Source organism: Heterodontus francisci, chromosome 15, assembly GCF_036365525.1.
Source record: "Heterodontus francisci isolate sHetFra1 chromosome 15, sHetFra1.hap1, whole genome shotgun sequence".
In the NCBI taxonomy this organism is placed as follows: domain Eukaryota; kingdom Metazoa; phylum Chordata; class Chondrichthyes; order Heterodontiformes; family Heterodontidae; genus Heterodontus; species Heterodontus francisci.
In genome coordinates this window covers 31396002-31413260 of record NC_090385.1, presented here as the reverse complement: position 1 = coordinate 31413260, position 17259 = coordinate 31396002, and the positions used below count along the sequence as shown (strand labels likewise).

The 17259-nt window shown below is 41.9% G+C and overlaps 1 protein-coding gene across 5 annotated transcripts in view; it reads left to right on the top strand.

Annotated features, from left to right (window-relative positions):
• Positions 1-17259, top strand: part of LOC137377579 (pre-mRNA 3'-end-processing factor FIP1-like) — a 74113-nt gene that overhangs the window by 37470 nt on the left and 19384 nt on the right. For 4 of the 5 annotated variants that reach the window (XM_068047352.1, XM_068047349.1, XM_068047351.1 and 1 more), the window contains exons 6-10: positions 457-567; positions 2186-2316; positions 3240-3364; positions 12079-12196; positions 14598-14739. In XM_068047352.1, coding sequence (XP_067903453.1) covers positions 457-567; positions 2186-2316; positions 3240-3364; positions 12079-12196; positions 14598-14739 — 627 coding nt within the window. The remainder of the gene's footprint in view (positions 1-456; positions 568-2185; positions 2317-3239; positions 3365-12078; positions 12197-14597; positions 14740-17259) is intronic. The other variant, XM_068047350.1, reaches the window with a different exon arrangement.

Genomic DNA, 17259 nt, shown 5'->3' with positions numbered 1-17259 from the left:
AGATTTAAGGTAAGAGGGAGGAGGTTTAAAGGGGATCAAAGGAGTAAATTTTTCACACAAAGAATAGTGGGTATCTGGAATGAGCTGCCTGAGGAGCTGGTGGAGGCAGGAACGGTAGCGACATTTAAGAGGCATCTGGACAGGTACTTGAATGAGCAAGGCACAGAGGGATATGGAATTAATGCAGGCAGGTGGGATTAGTATAGATAGGCAATATGGTCGGCATGGACGCGGTGGGCCGAAGGGCCTTTTTCTATGCTGTACGACTCTATGACTCTATAGTCCTTTTAATGTGGTAGTACTTGGTGAATATGCAAATTTAGTTGGCTGTAGTGAGTACTGAAAATCATTAAAGTGACTGTTATGGTAGTTGACTGGTTATGGTGTAATGAGTTTGAAATTTGAACAATGGTAAATTGTATTGGTTATAAGATGTCTTCTCTGTTCTTGCTACAGCAAAGTTGCATTCCAGAGGCATTGACCTGGATGCCCCTGGGAGCATCAATGGAATTCCAGTGATTGAGGCAGACTTGGACTTGTTTGAAGACAAACCTTGGAGAAAACCAGGTAAGTTTAGAATAAAAAGAATGTTTTCAAACTATAGTTTTTGTCTGTTATCTTTTGGTGCTTGGCATGGTTCTGTTTGGTGCATGTTGCAAATGAGCAATAAAAAAACTTGCATTTATTTAGCACCATTCACATCCTCAGACATTCCAAAATATTGTACAGTCAATAATTGCTTTTGAAACATGGTTACTGTTGTTCCATAGGAAAATGTGCAGCAAATTTGTGCACAGTCATATCTCACAGATTATATTTGAGAAGGAGCGTGATTTGCCTCTTGGATTTCTAGCAAAAGAATTTTTGATTGAGTGTAAGACATTTAATATTTTGAATGCCTAGTGTGCAAATATGACCTATGCAGCAACGCCTGTGGAATTTCCCAATTCTACAGTAGTTTCCAAATGTGAATCTTGACAGCACTAAAATGGAGTCAAAGCAATCGGTGTCTTCACACTCCAACTTAGATGCTGCTTGGGAAACCTCTTTGACAGGAGGCGGTGGCATAGTGGTAATGTCACTGGACTAGTAACTCAGAGACCTAGGCTACTGCTCTGGGGGCGTGGGTTGGAATCCCACTGTGGCAGATGGTGAAATTTGAATTCAGTTAATCTGGGAATTAAAAAGCTAGTCTAATGGCGACCCATGAAACCATTGTCGATTGTTGTAAAAACACATCTGGTTCACTAATGTCTTTTAAGGGAGGAAATCTGCCGTCCTTACCTGGTCTGGCCTACATGTGACTCCAGACCCACAGCAATGTGGTTGACTCTTAACTGCCCTCAGAAATGGCCTAGCAAACCACTCTGTTCAAGGGCAGTTAGGGATGGGCAATAAATGCTGTCCTAGCCAGCATCGCCCACATCCCACAAAAACAAATAAAAAAAAAAGTTGTGGGTTTTGCAATATTGAGGTTCTGTTGTATTTATTTATGCATGCCTCAAAGGTTAACATACAGATAGATTTTGAAATGAGAACAAAGTGCAGGAAATACTCAGCAGGTCTGGCAGCATCTGTGGAGAGAGAAACAGAGTTAACGTTTCGGGTCTGCGACTCTTCATCAGAACAATAAATCAAATAGAACAATAGATTATCCGAACAATCATCAGATTTTGATCTAGGCTAAATTCTAGATTGAGAAATTAGTTAAGATAAAGTATCTTTATTATATATGCAAATTTAATTATATATTATACAGCTGCTTGTTAGTCTGAAATAGTTCTCATTCTTCCAGTGTGAAAAGTCAGGAAACCCAATCTTTATGAAGGGAGCTGTTGGAGCATGGAATGTTTTGTTATAGGAAGTATTTGAAACAGAGAGCATTGCATCCTTTAAGGAAAAATGGGCCAATATTTTGAAGCTGATAAGATACAGAGCTCTGAAGCGGAAACAGTGCAGTGGGTTCAGTTTTGGATTGCTCTGGCAAAGAGCCAGGGCAGACAAGATGGCCCAAGTAGCGGCCTTCTGTGCTTAGTCTTCGAACAGTTTATTTGAATGAGTTTGGAGGTGGGAGTTAATTGAGAATCAATATTTCATTTGGGAGGTGGAAGGGAAAATGTCCCTTTGGACTAATGGGCTCTTAAGCAATGTGTGCCTGTATTTTTCCATTTATTTTCTTTCTTAGGAGCTGATCTTTCTGACTATTTTAACTACGGCTTCAATGAAGAGACCTGGAAAGCTTATTGTGAGAAACAACGAAGACTTCAGTTAGGACTTGATCCCATACTTGCATCTGGTTCAGAGAACAAGATATTGGTACAGAATACTTAGCTGCTTAATGACTGAATAAGATAATAATTGGTTTGTAACTTCACTTTGCTTCACAGTTTTAGGAATTTTGCATTCTGTTTTGAGTGGACTATTGAAATAAAGCAAAGTTCAGAAAGTAGTCAGAAGATGCTTGGAACCTTCAGTTAAGTTTACAGCTAATGGGACCAGATTCCATTCTCGTCTGTGCTGAGTTAGCTAATTGCAGCCATTTTACTTGGAGAGGCAAGGACTTTTCGGCAGTGTCCTTGTCAAAGTTTCTCATTGCAGATACTGTGTGTGATATAATATGATAGTAATACATTCTTCAGTCAGTGTTCAGGTATGTGTATGTAGCACATTCCACAGGACCCAGATTCCATCTGGTTTCGAGATCTCTACAGGCTTGCGCAAGTAAAGAAAGAACCTTCATTTATGTAACAACTTTAATGTCCTCAGGATGTCTAGGCACTTCATAGCCAATGAGTTACATTTGAGGTGTAGTTGCAGTTGTTTAGGCATACATGGTAATTAATTTATGTATAGCAAGGTCCAACAAAATGCAAAGAGATAAATGACTCAGCTTTTTGATAAATGTTTTTAGCGGTGTTGGTTGAGAGATAAACATTGGCTAGGACGTTCCCGGCTCCATAATGAATAGCACCAAGGAATCTTTTTTTATTCACCTGAGCAGATGGTTGGGGTCCCTGTTTAACAGCACCTTTGACAATGCAGCAGTCAGTCCCTCAATACTGCAATCAAGGATCAGCCTAACTTATGTACTCCAGTCCTGGTGGTAGTTATGTAGACTGTAAACTCTTTAATGTTAACTTTATTTTTCTGTTTGATATATCAGGTGATGTATGTTTTGTACAAGTTTTACATGTAGCCTATGCCTTTAAGTATTGTTCACAACTATCTCCTTCATCTAGGTTCAGCAAGGGAGGACTTGCAACGTAGAGAAGGACCTAGAAAACAACTTGCCAAAAATGGAATTGAAGGCTGATTTTATATCTCTGCCTGGCGGACGGATGAAAGCAGGCCCACCACCTAATAGGTATGAGGCAAAGCTATTGAGGATCAGAAAATATTTAATTTGGGGTTAAATAAATTGTAAAACAAAGTACAGCAGGTATAGATGGCGCTCAGTCCAGAACTAATTAACTTGTGAAGCCCTTAAGTCCTCTTTGTGAGGAGTGATTTTTTTTTGGAGTGTTGGGGAGCTGTTTGCTTTGAATTCAGAATCTAAGGACCTCCCAAAATAAAAAACAACTTTTTTTTTTGAAAAGTGAGGTTAACATGCAGAATTTTGCAGCTGGAGTGCAACTATAGGGTTTTCTCCGGGTGCTCCGGTTTCCTCCCACAAGCCAAAAGACTTGCAGGTTGGTAGGTAAATTGGCCATTATAAATTGTCACTAGTATAGGTAGGTGGTAGGGAAATATAGGGACAGGTGGGGATGTTTGGTAGGAATATGGGATTAGTGTAGGATTAGTATAAATGGGTGGTTGATGGTCGGCACAGACTCGGTGGGCCGAAGGGCCTGTTTCAGTGCTGTATCTCTAATCTAATCTAATCTATAGCGGGAATCCAGACAGCTGTATTGCCTGTCCAGTGCCAGGGTTCGGGACATACGCTCAGGGCTGGAGAGGAACTTAGAGTGACAGTGGGGAGGATCCAGTCGTCATGGTCCATGTAGGTGCTAACGACATAGGCAGGACAAGGAAAGAGGTTCTGCATAGTCGATATAAGGAACTGGATGCCAAATTAAGAAGCTGAAGCTCAAAGGTAATAATCTCTGGATTATTACCTGAGCCACGTGCAAATTGGCATAGGGCAAATAAGATTAGAGAAATGAATGCGTGGATGAAAGACTGGTATGGTAGAAGTGGGTTCAGGTTTGTGCGGCATTGGCTCCAGTACTGGGGAAAGTGGTGGCTGTGCCGTTGGGACAGTCTACACCTGAACTGTGCTGGGGCCGGTGTTCTAGCGAACCGCATAACTAGGGAAGTAGAGAGGGTTTTAAACTGAATAGTGGGGGCAAGGGATCAAACTTTGGAACATATGGTAAATCAAGGAATAGAGACAAGGCAAGAGAGAAAGGTATTAATATGGTAAATGATAAACAGACTGTGACAGGAAGGGACAGAGCGTACAAATCTAAGAGTAAATCAACAGATAAGGCGAGAGGTTTCAAAAATAAATAAAAGGACAAAACCAAAGGCTCTGTATCTGAATGCACATAGCATTCAAAACAAAACAGATGAACTGAGAGCGCAAACAGAAATAAATAAGTACGATCTGATAGAGATTACAGAGACTTGGCTGCAGGACGACATAGATTGGGACCTGAATATTGAAGGGTACATGGCATTTAGGAAGGACAGGAAGCTCGGAAAAGGTGGAAGGGTAGCTCTGTAATTAATGATGGTATTAATTCAATAAAGAGGGATGACCTAAGTTTAGGAGACCAGGATGTAGAAGCAATTTGGGTAGAGATGAGAAATCATAAAGGCAAGAAGTGGGAGTAGTTTACAGGCCACCTAACATTAACCACACTGTAGGACGGGGTATAAAGGAAGAAATTATTGCTGGATGCCAGAAAGGTACAGCGAAAATTATGGGGGATTTTAACCTACATTTTGACTGGAGAAATCAGATGGGCAGAGGTAGCCTAGATGAGGAGTACATAGAATGTTTTCGGGATAATGTCTTGCAACAATACGTTCTGAATCCAACCAGAGAGCAGGCTATACTAGACCTGGTATTGTGCAACGAGATAGGATTAACTAATGATCTCATAGTTAAGGTGCCTCTAGGTAGCAGCGATCATAATATGATTCAATTTTACATTCAGTTTGGGGGAAAGAAGAGTGGGTCCAAGTCTAGTATTTTAAACTTAAATAAGGGCAATTATGAGGGCATGAAAGCAGAATTAGCTAAAGTGAACTGGCAAATCAGGTTAAGGGATAGGTCAATAGAGCTGCAGTGGCAGACATTTAAGGGGATATTTCTGAATACACAGAATAGATACATTTCAACCAGAAAGAAAAATTCCAAGGGTGGAACCTGCCATCCGTGGTTAACTAAAACAGTTAAAGGTAGCATCAGATTTAAAGAAAAAGCCTCCAATTGCGCAAAGATGGGAGGCAGGTCAGAAGATTGGACAGAATATAAAAAACAGCAAAGATTGACTAAAAGATTGATAAGGAAGGTAAAACTAGAGTATGAGAGAAAGCTAGATAGAAATATAACGACAGATAGTAAGAGTTTCTATGGATATTTAAGAAAGAAAAGTTAACAAAGTGAGCGTTGGTCCTATAGAAAGTGAGTCTGGGGAATTAATAATGGATAATAAGGAGATGACTAATGAACAGATATTTTGCATCGATCTTCACTATTGAGGATACAAATAACATCAGTATTAGCTGTAAGTCAGGAAATGGAAGGGAGGGAGGAACTCCAGAAGATTACAATCACCAGGGAAGTGGTACTGAACAAATTGTTGGAGCTGTGGGCTAACATGTCTCCGGGTCCCGATGGACTTTATCCTAGAGTGTTAAAAGAAGTGGCTAGTGAAATAGTTGATGCGTTAGTTTTAACTTTCCAAAATTCCATAGATTTGGCAAAGGTTCCATTAGATTGGAAAATAGCGAATGTAACTCCTTTATTCAAAAAGGGAGGGAGACAAAGCAGGAAACTACAGGCCAGTTAGCTTAACATCTGTCTTAGGGAAAATGTTAGAAGCTATTATTAACGACGTTATAGCAGGGCATTTAGAAAAATTCAAGGTAATCAGGCTGAATCAACATGATTTTGTGAAAGGGAAATCATGTTTAACCAGTTTATTGGAGTTCTTTGAGGGAGTTACGTGTTCTATGGATAAAGGGGAACTGGTGGATGTATTGTACTTAGATTTCCAGAAGGCATTTGATAACGTGCCACATCAAAGGTTATTGCAGAAAATAAAAGCTCATGGTGTAGTGGGTAGCATATTGGCATGGATAGAAGATTGGCTAGCTAACTGGAGACAGAAAGTAGGCACAAATGAGTCATTTTCTGGTTGGCAAGATGACAGGGATCTGTGCTGGGGCTTCAACTTTTTACAATTTATATAAATGACTTGGATGAAGGGACCGAAGGTATGGTTGCTAAATTTGCTGATGACACTAAGATAGGTAGGAAAGTAACTTGTGAAGAGGACATAAGGAGGCTACAAAGGGATATAGATAGGTTAAGTGAGTGGGCAAAGATCTGGCAAATGGAGTATAATGTGGGAAAGTGTGAAATTGTCCACTTTGGCAAGAAGAATAAAAAAAGAAGCATATTATCTAAATGGTGAGAGATTGCAGAGCTCTGAGATGCAGAGGGATCTGGGTGTCCTAGTGCATGAATTGCCAAAGGTTAGTATGAAGGTACAGCAGATAGTTAGGAAAGCTAATAGAGAATGTTATCGTTTATCGCGAGGGGAATTGCATACAAAAGTAGGGAGATTGTGCTTCAGCTATACAGGGCATTGGTGAGACCACATCTGGAGTATTGTGTACAGTACTGGTCTCCTTATTTCAGGAAGGATGTAAATGTGTTGGAAGCAGTACAGAAAAGGTTGCTAGACGAATGCCTGGAATGGGTGGGCTATCTTACGAGGAAAGATTGGGCAGGCTAGGCTTGTATCCGCTAGACTTTAGAAGAGTGATTGAAACATACAAGATCCTGAGGGGTCTTGACAGGGTGGATTTTGAAAGGATGGAAACATCCTTTGTGCGAGAATCTAGAACTGGGAGAGGGCTCACTGTTTAAAAATAAGGGGTCGCCCATTTAAGACAGAGACGAGGAGAAATTTTTTCTCTGAGGGTCGTGAGTCTTTGGAATTCTCTTCCTCAAAAGGCAGTGGAAGCAGAGTCTTTGAATATTTTCAAGGCAGAGGTAGATTGATTCTTGATAAACAAGGGGTGAAAGGTTATCGGCGGTAGGTGGAAATGTGGAGTAATCAGTTCAGCCATTAACTTACTGAATGGCGGAGCAGGCTCAAAGGGCTGATTGGCCTACTCCTGCTCCCAATTCGTATGTTCGTATGTATAACAAAATATTCCATTATAGGCCCTGTAGAGGCACCACAGGTTTCAGAATTTTGTGAATGAAAAAAATGTTGCATGTAATACTTTGCTGTCCCAGTGGCTCTGATGTAAAGGCGTTATACAACTGAGCCATGCAGGAAAACCCCAGATTCAGGTTCAATCGATGGTCTGCATTGAGTTGGCTAATCTCGACCAGGTATTGGTAGGGGACACTACAAAATCCAGTATAAGCCTAAGGATGTTTATTGGCCTTTGTTCTATCACATAAACACCGTGAAAAATTTCTTCAACAACAACTTGTGTGTCAGCCATGGCTCAGTTGGTAGCACTCTCGCTACTGAGCCACAAGGTTCCGGATCCAAGTCTCACTCCAGAGATTTGAGCACAAATATCAAGGCTGACGCTCCACTGCAGTACTGAGGGAATGCTGCACTGTTGGAGGTGCCACCTCTCGGATAAAATGTTAAAGCGAGGCCCAGTATGCCTTCTCAGATGGATGTAAAAGATTCCATGGCACTATTTCGAAGAAGAGCAGGGGAGTTATCCCTGGTATCCTGGCCATTTTTATCCCTCAATCAACATCACAAAACAGATTATCTGTTGTTTGTGGGAGCTTGCTGTGTGTTTCCTATATTCTTCTTCTTTGGCCTCCTTGTCTTGAGAGACAATGGGTAAGCGCCTGGAGGTGGTCAGTGGTTTGTGGAGCAGCGCCTGGAGTCGTTATAAAGGCCAATTCTAGAGTGACAGACTCTTCCACAGGCGCTGCAGATAAAATTGGCTGTCGGGGCTGTTACACAGTTGGCTCTCCCCTTGCACTTCTGTCTTTTTTCCTGCCAACTGCGAAGTCTCTTCGACTCGGCACTCTTCAGCCCCGCCTTTATGGCTGTCCGCCAGCTCTGGCGATCACTGGCAACTGACTGCCACGACTTGTGGTCAGTGTCACAGGACTTCATGTCACGTTTGCAGACATCTTTAAAGAGGAAACGTGGACGGCCGGTGGGTCTGATACCAGTGACGAGCTCGCTGTACAATGCGTCCTTGGGGATCCTGCCATCTTCCATGTGGCTCACATGGCCAAGCCATCTCAAGCGCCGCTGGCTCAGTAGGGTGTATATGCTGGGGATGTTGGCCGCCTTGAGGACTTCTGCGTTGGAGATATGGTCCTGCCACCTGATGCCAAGGATTCTCCAGAGGGAGCGAAGATGGAATGAGTTGAGATGTCGCTCTTGGCTGACATACGTTATCCAGGCCTCACTGCCGTAGAGCAAGGTACTGAGGATACAGGCTTGAAACACTTGGACTTTTGCGTTCTGTGTCAGTGCGCCATTTATCCACACCCTCTTGGCCAGTCTGGACATAGCAGCCTTTCCATGCGCTTGTTGATTTCTACATCGAGAGACAAGTTACTGGTGATAGTTGAGCCTAGGTAGGTGAACTCTTGAACCACTTCCAGAGCGTGGTCGCCGATATTGATGGTTGGAGCATTTCTGATGTCCTGTCCCATGATGTTCGTTTTCTTGAGGCTGATGGTTAGGCCAAATTCATTGCAGGCTGTTGCAATCCTATCGATGAGTTTCTGTAGACACTCTTCTGTGTGGGATGTTAATGCAGCATCGTCAGCAAAGAGGAGTTCACTGATGAGGACTTTCCATACTTTGGTCTTCGCTGTAAGATGGGCAAGGTTGAACAACCTTGTGTGGAGGAAAATTCCTTCTTCTGAAGACTTGAAAGCATGTGAGAGCAGCAATGAGAAGAAGATCCCAAACAGTGTAGGTGCGAGAACACAGCCGTTTCACGCCACTCAGGATAGGAAAAGGGTCTGATGAGGCACGGCTATGCTGAATTGTGCCTTTCATATTGTCATGGAATGAGGTGATGATACTTAATAGCTTTGGTGGACATCTGATCTTTGTTAGTAGTCTGAAGAGACTACGTCTGCTGACGAGGTCAAAGGCTTTGGTGAGATCTATGAAAGCAACGTAGAGGGGCATCTGTTGTTGGCGGCATTTCTCCTGTAGCTGGCGAAGGGAGAACAGCATGTCAATGGTGGATCTCTCTACTCGAAAGCCTCACTGTGCCTCAGGGTAGACACGCTCAGCCAGGTTCTGGAGTCTGTTTAAAACGACTCGAGCGAAGACTTTCCCCACTATGCTGAGCAGGGAGATTCCACGGTAGTTGTTGCAGTCACCGCGGTCACCCTTGTTCTTATAGAGGGTGATGATATTGACATCACGCATGTCCTGTGGTACTGCTTCCTCATCCCAGCACAGGAAAAGCAGTTCATGGAGTGCTGAGAGTATAGCAGGCTTGGCACTCTTGATTATTTCAGGGGTAATGCCGTCCTTTCCAGGGGCTTTTCCACTGGCTAGAGAATTAATGGCATCACTGAATTCTGATTTTGTTGGCTGTTCGTCCAACTCATCCATGACTGGCAGAGACTGGGGCTGCATTGAGGGCGGTATCAGTGACAACATTTTCTCTGAAGCACAGTTTTAGGTAGCGCTGCACCTAGCGGTCCATTTGCTTGCGTTGGTCAGTGATTGTTTCCCCTGATTTAGACTTGAGGGGGGCGATCTTGATGGTTGGCTCAAAAGCTCCCTTAATGCCTTCATACATTCCTCTGATGTTTCTGGTGTCGGAGACCAGCTGAATATGACGGCATAGGTGTTGCCAGTAATCATTTCCTATATTACAACAGTGATTACACTTCAAAAGTATTTGTTGGAATTTTAAAATTGCAGTGTTGCTGGACCAGAAGCCAGTGTAGCTCATTGAGCACTGGGTGCTTTGCTCCTGAAAGCCAGTTGGTGAACAATGATACTGGAGCCAATCTTTATTTAGTCTTGCATTTCTTTAGAGTCAAACATTACAAACATACATCTCCTAACTCAACTACACCACAGTTTCAGTAAGTGTCTCTTTATATATGCTCAAGTGAAACCCCAATTAATGCCTTCCACCTGCATATAATTAAACACCATTGATAAGCAATTAACAGATTCCCTTCATTCTATTTAAATGAAAACTTAATTTTAACTTAAAGTTAATATGCGCAAACAAATTTTCAAAACAAATCCAAAATAATTCCATATTCTGTTCAAAGCATGACATTGCGAGATGCCCCTCCTCTAGGACCTGTAACATTTTCTTCGTACAAGCATTTTTATAAAAAATCAGATAGTTGATGATTTGCATCTGCCTATTTAATTTGAGGATTTCCTTCTGTCGAGCATTTGTTTCAAGCCAGCAAAGTCAATCCGGAATCTTTTCTCACACTCATTTTTTGAAAAGTGTACATTATCCCACAAGGAATTATCTACATAACATTCAGTGTGTATATTATCCTCAGTATGCCCCTTGTATAGAATCTCACCCACAATATTTGACAAATAGAACCCCATATCCACTGCCTTCGCAAGAGCCAGTGTTTCAGCAGCTAAAGTACTTTTAACAACCCTTCTCATTTTCTTAGCTTCCCAAGCTAAATGACAACTTTTCCCATTTTCACCCATCAGAAATATCATGGAATCGGTTGCACTCAATTAGCATGTGAACTATCACTAAAAATGACTTGTTTTATGTTCTTTGGGTTACCTAAGGATGGGAACCTAAGTACGCATTTCTCCAGATTTAATTTTTTCAATGTTTTATTTTCCCTTAAAACATTTTCGACTTCAGGGTGTTTCGTCATAGTACTTAACTCCAACACATCAAAACTACCATCTGGTCTAGTCGGAGTGAACAACCAGTTCAACTGACCAATCAAGTTCCGCAATTGCTCTGTCTCTTCTTTAGATATAAGATCATGGTTTTGTGAGGACCTAGTACTATTAATCAGGATGAGAGTAAAGCTCTCTAAATAGGATTGTTGATTTAAAGTTATTCCAGACTGACGCTGCTTAATATCTAAACCAATATATTTAAATGCCCCAAAAGCCTGACTCCCAATCTTAAATTCTACTCTAATCTTATATTAATGCACTTCTCAAATTCCACAGTACCACCCATAAGAAATCACCAACATGCATCATGAAGATGCCTGAAAGTTTCCCTTTATGATGCCAATACAACATTGTGGGATCTGCTTTGAGTTGAAGATATCCTATTTTCAGCAAAACCGATCTCTCAAAAAAAAACATACCCTGGCCATAAAATGCATTTGCTTAGTCTCCAAAGTTTCCCTTCTGCATTTGCTGCCTCTTCGGGCAGTTTCAGTAACAGTTCTCTCTGAAAAGTATTGTCCTGCAGAAACCCAGCTTTCATGTCTTTTGATCTACACCCCATTTTTAACCCTGTCAGTGCTGAAGGTTCTTTGCATTTCTGTATATTTATCATCCAGTGCAATCAAATAATTTCTAATGCTGAATGCTCAAAGCACAATTTAGTAATGTAGAAAACCAAATATCTGTTTTTCCTTAATATTGTCTTTTTTTAAATGTTCCCCCTCTTTCTCTTTCCATCCTGCCCTCTCCCCACATTTTGCTTAAGTGCTGTTGCAGTACTGTAAAAGTTAACCATTTGCACAGACCTGGACGCTGTTTGTGGATACGACTGTATTTTTTTGTGAATGTATAGCATGTTGCAAAACCTGAGCTAGACCAGTATCTCAAGATATGAAATAATCTATTTTTTAAATGGGACTAATTCTAGCAGTTCTTGTTATTTTTACAACTATCAGATTAATGTAAAATTAAGTTTTTTCTCCAGAAAACTTGCTGGCACGATTGATGTTATTGGTGGATACACGGGTTCCATTAGGAGGGTAGAAGGAAGGCGGCGAGACAAACATGGAGGAGATGAGAGTGCAATTCAGGTAAAAAAAAAAAAAAATTTTTTTTGATAACCACAAAAATAAAATCATGTTTATGGTTAAAAGGGAGTAATCTTGTCAGGGACACTGTAAGGAATGATGGACACAGCACATTCCTGCTTCATTCTCCTGTACCGCTGTTGAATGCACTGATGTCCCATAGTGAAAAATGGAATTTGAGATGTTTACAAGAGGCGGTTGGTGATCAAGGCACAATGCTCCAGCGAGAAGTCAAAATTTTCAGCAATAGAGGGAAGGAAATTGATAGAAAAAGTGTTTAGTGCGATTTACCTTGGCCATTTGTCTTAGTTTAGAGTTTGCAATAAATGGTGATCGATACTCCCAGAGTTCACTTCCTGGAGGATGGAGCACCATCTAAGGTACTTGAGGAATAGTGCATTGTCAGATTTGCATCTTCAGTTCTCCAGACAATTTCTAGTTGTGATCTTTGATATTTAATATGGAGCAACTCCAACATGCAGGAGTTATTGGATAATTAATCAAAGGAAAATTTCCCCTCTCTAAATCAGGGGCACTGAAGTCAATTGTAATTCACCCATCATAATCCTGGTTGAGATCAGCAAACTCAGCACAGTCCTGGACTTTTTCAGGAAGTGCTACCCCAGGTGGACTGCAGAAAGCCTATGGCATAATGTACCTAGACTTCAAAAAGACATTTGACAAAACTCCACATGAAAGACTGTTGCATAAACTCAAAGCTGCGGCAATTTACAAATTAGGAATGGCTAAGAAACTGGATAAAGGATAGAAAACAGAGAGTACTTGACCATGGAATGATTGCAAGATGTAGGTTGCCCCAGGGCTCAATGTTGGGATCATCAGTGCTTATAATTTATATAAATGGCTGGGTTTCAGAAACTTGGTGCAAGGTGGTCTAATTTGCAAAGTGGGAGGGCAGTCGAATCTGAGCAGGCAGCTTGAAATCTCAGAATGAGACAAAATTTGTGTATAGAAGCAAAACAACTAACAAGATAAGTTCAAAGTAATGCGCCTAATAAAGAAAAATAGGTGATGCACATACTCCATGAATTAGTGTTGCAATAGCTCAGGAAAAGCTGAAAGAAACTTGGGTGTTTTGGTAGAGTTGATGCTAAACATATTCAATACTGAGCTGCAATCAGCAAAACTAGTGGAGTGTTAACTACTATGCAAAACAGTGACCAAACTATACAGTGTTCTGGTCTGATCCTATTTTAAATGCTGCATCCTATTCTGATTGCCAAGACACAAAGGAGACACTGATGTGCTGGAGACAGTACTGAGAAGAGTTATGAGGCTCGTCTCTACTTCAAAGGTCTGACTTATGAGGAAAGGCAGCCTAGAAATGAGGCATCTGAGGGGTGATCTTATAACAATAAACAAGACAGGTAAAGGAGTGGAAAAGGTAAATCTGGAATATTACTTCAACTTATAAGAGTAGAAGGGACCACTGGTTCCTATGAGCAAAAGGTAAATTTAAGACTGATATTGTGATATTTTTCACAGAATGATCAACACATTTATAAGTTTCTGATAGACAAGTGGAGGGAAAATTCTGGAATCATTTAAGAATCAATTAGATGTTGCAATGAGACTTGTCAGTGAAGGCCTAAACCACAATTCCCCATCTAGTCACATCTCAGCCGCCTTTGCCCAGAGAGCATCACAAACAGGATTAAAACTGTTGTTCAGTATAGATTCGGTATAACAATGAAATTAAAGAAATGTACAGCCAGTCATAGTAGTTGTTTTTTGTTTATTGACAAGAAAACCTTATGTAGGGATTTCCCAGGGTTCTTACATGAGGATGCTATTAGCTACCTTGTTGAAACATAATCAGAGGTTTCTGTAACAGAACTAACGAAGACTAACAAGATCTTGATGTGTATAACTATAAATCCCAGGAGGTAATATTAAGCTTGTATAGAACATTGGTTTGGTCGTACCTGGAAAACTGTATGTGGTTCTGGTCATTGCAGTTCAGTGGAGGCATCTTTAAGTTGGAGAAGATACAGAGTGCAAGCTGGTGAAACACCTGAGCTACAAAGAAGCACTAAGGAAAAAAAATAAGCACAAGTTTCCATGAATTTAAGGCACATAAATAAACCAAAACTCAATAAAATTTATGATATAACCAAAAGGTCTAACTGGGGCACCACTTTAATGGTGACAGTGACTAGATGATAATAGATTTAGCATCTTTACATCGGGTGGAACAAATTGCCAGAGAGATTGTAGTGGTGTCTGCAAATTCAAGAAGGAACAATAGATAAATGTATATTTGGGACCAGCTCAATGGTCTTTTCCAGGTTGTATCTTCCTAACTTAACTTTAAAAAGTGTAGTTCTGAAGCAGAAATGTTATTGGCTGAATTATTAAAAGATTTTTTGTTGTTGGGGGTTAGGTTCTTGGAGACCATGGAAACAAAAGACCACCATTTCCAACCCCTACAGGCCCTCCACCACCAATACCTGGGCCACCCCCTCATTTCTTACACCCACCCCCTCCTGTCAACAGTGGACCACCGCCACCCATGCACCCACCAGGTAAGAACCTTTTGATTATGTTTGCATTTTACTTTGATTATGATAGTATATTTTAGTTGTATTTTGTGGTTGTAATAGAGAAAGATTCAACAAGAACGGAATACCAAGACGGGAAGGATACTGGAATTCCTGGCATCCATGAAACTGCATTCCATTTTGTGATGTGTGACAATTACGGATTTGAAAGTGTTGCAATCAGAAAATTGCTCTGCCAAAACCTGCTATAAATTGGCACTTTACTTCCAGTTTGTCATTTGTTTTGTGTGAGCATCGCTGGCAAGGCCAACATTTGTTGCCCATCCCTAATTGCCCTTGAGAAGGTGGTGGAGAGCTGCCCTGAACCATTGCCGTCCATCTGATGTGGGTACTCCCACAGTGCTGTTAAGGAGGGTGTTCCAGGATTTTGATCCAGCGACAGTGAAGGAAAGGCAATATATTTCCAAGGCAGGATGGTGTGTGGCTTGGAGGAGAACTTGCAGATGGTGGAGCTCCCATGCATCTGCTGCCTTCCTCCTAGGTGGAAGAGGTTGCGGGTTTGGAAGGTGCTGTTGAAGGAGGCGTGGTGAGTTGCTGCAATGTATCTTATATATGGTACTCACTGCTGCCACTGTGCGTCGGTGGTGGAAGGAGTGAATGTTTAAGGTGGTGGATGGAGTGCCCATCAGGCAGGCTGCTTTGTCCAGGATAGTGTCGAGCATCCTGAGTGTTGTTGGAGCCACACTCATCTAGGCAGGTGAAGAGCATTCTGTCACACTGCTGAGTTGTACCCTGTAGATGGTGGACAGGCTTTGGGGAGTCAGGAGGTGAGTTACTTGCCACAGGGTTCCCAGCCTCTGACCTCCTCTTGCAGCTTGTATTTATGTGACTGCTCCAGTTCAGTTTGTCAGTGGTAACTGCCAGGATAATAGTGGGTGATTCAGCGCTGGTAATGCCATTGAATGTCAAGGGCAGATGGTTAGATTTTCTCTCGTCAGAGATGGCCGTTGCCTCGCACTTATGTGGCATGAATGTTACTTGCCACTTATCAGCCCAAGCCTGAGTGTTATCCAGGTCTTGCTGCTTATGGATACAGACTGCTTCAGTATGTGACAAGTTGCAAATGGTACTGGACATCGTACAATCATTAGCGAACATCTCCACTTCTGACTTTATGATGGACTGAAGGTGATTGATGAAGCAGCTGAAGCTGGTTGGGCCTAGGACAATACCCTGAGGAACTCTTGCAGCAATGTGCTGAGACTGAGCTGATTGGCCTCCAACAACCACAACCATCTTCCTTTGTGCTACATATAAGTCCAACCAGTGGAGAATTTTCCTCCCGATTCCCATTGACTTCAATTTGGCTAGGGCTTCTTGATGCCACACTTCCATCAAATGCTGCCTTGACATCAAGGGCAATCACTTTCCTCACCTCAAGTTCAGCTCTTTTGTCCATGTTTGGACCAAGGCTGTAATGAGGTCAGGGGCTGAGTGGCACTAGCAGAACCCAAATTGAGCATCAGTGAGTAGATTGTTGCTGTTTTAAGTGGCGCTTAATAGAACAGTCAATGACACCTTCATCCATTGTCCTCTTGTCCTCACTTTCCACCCCATCAGCCTCCAAAGGATCATCCTCCGCCATTTCTGCCACCTTCAGCGTGACGCCACTACCAAACGCATCTTCCCCTGTCAGCATTCCGAAGGGTCGTTCCCTCCGTGACACCCTGGTCCACTCCTCCATTACCCCCACCACCTCGTCCCCTTCCCATGGCACCTTCCCCTGCAATCGCAGGAAGTGTAATACCTGCCCATTTACCTCCTCTCTCCTCACTATCTCAGGCCCTAAACACTCCTTTCAGGTGAAGCAGCGATTTACTTGTACTTCTTTCAATATAGTATACTGTATTCGCTGCTCACAATGTGGTCTCCTCTACATTGGGGAGACCAAACGCAGATTGGGTGACCACTTTGCGGAACACCTCCGCTTCCCCCCCCCCCCTGCTCTCATGCTCACATCTCTGTCCTGGGATTGCTGCAGTGTTCCAGTGAACATCAACGCAAGCTCGAGGAACAGCATCTCATTTACCGATTAGGCACACTACAGCCTGCCGTACTGAACATTGAGTTCAATAATACAGAGCATGACGGGCCCTCCATTTTACTTTTATTTTCAATTATTTTTTCTTTTTCCTTTTTTTTTGTGTTTATTTTATTTTATTTCATCTTAGTTTGTTCAGTTTGCTTACTTTTTCATGTTTGTACTTGCGGCTGTTCAATTTTCAGTCCATTAACACCCTATCTGTACTAATGCTTTGTCTTTCCAAAGACTTGCAGGTTGATAGGTTAATTGGCCATTATAAATTGCCCCTAGTATAGGTAGGTGGTAGGGAAATATAGGGACAGGTGGGGATGTGGTAGGAATATGGGATTAGTGTAGGATTAGTATAAATGGGTGGTTGATGGTCGGCACAGACTTGGTGGGCCGAAGGGCCTGTTTCAGTGCTGTATCTCTAAACTAAACTTTCAACACACCATTAACAT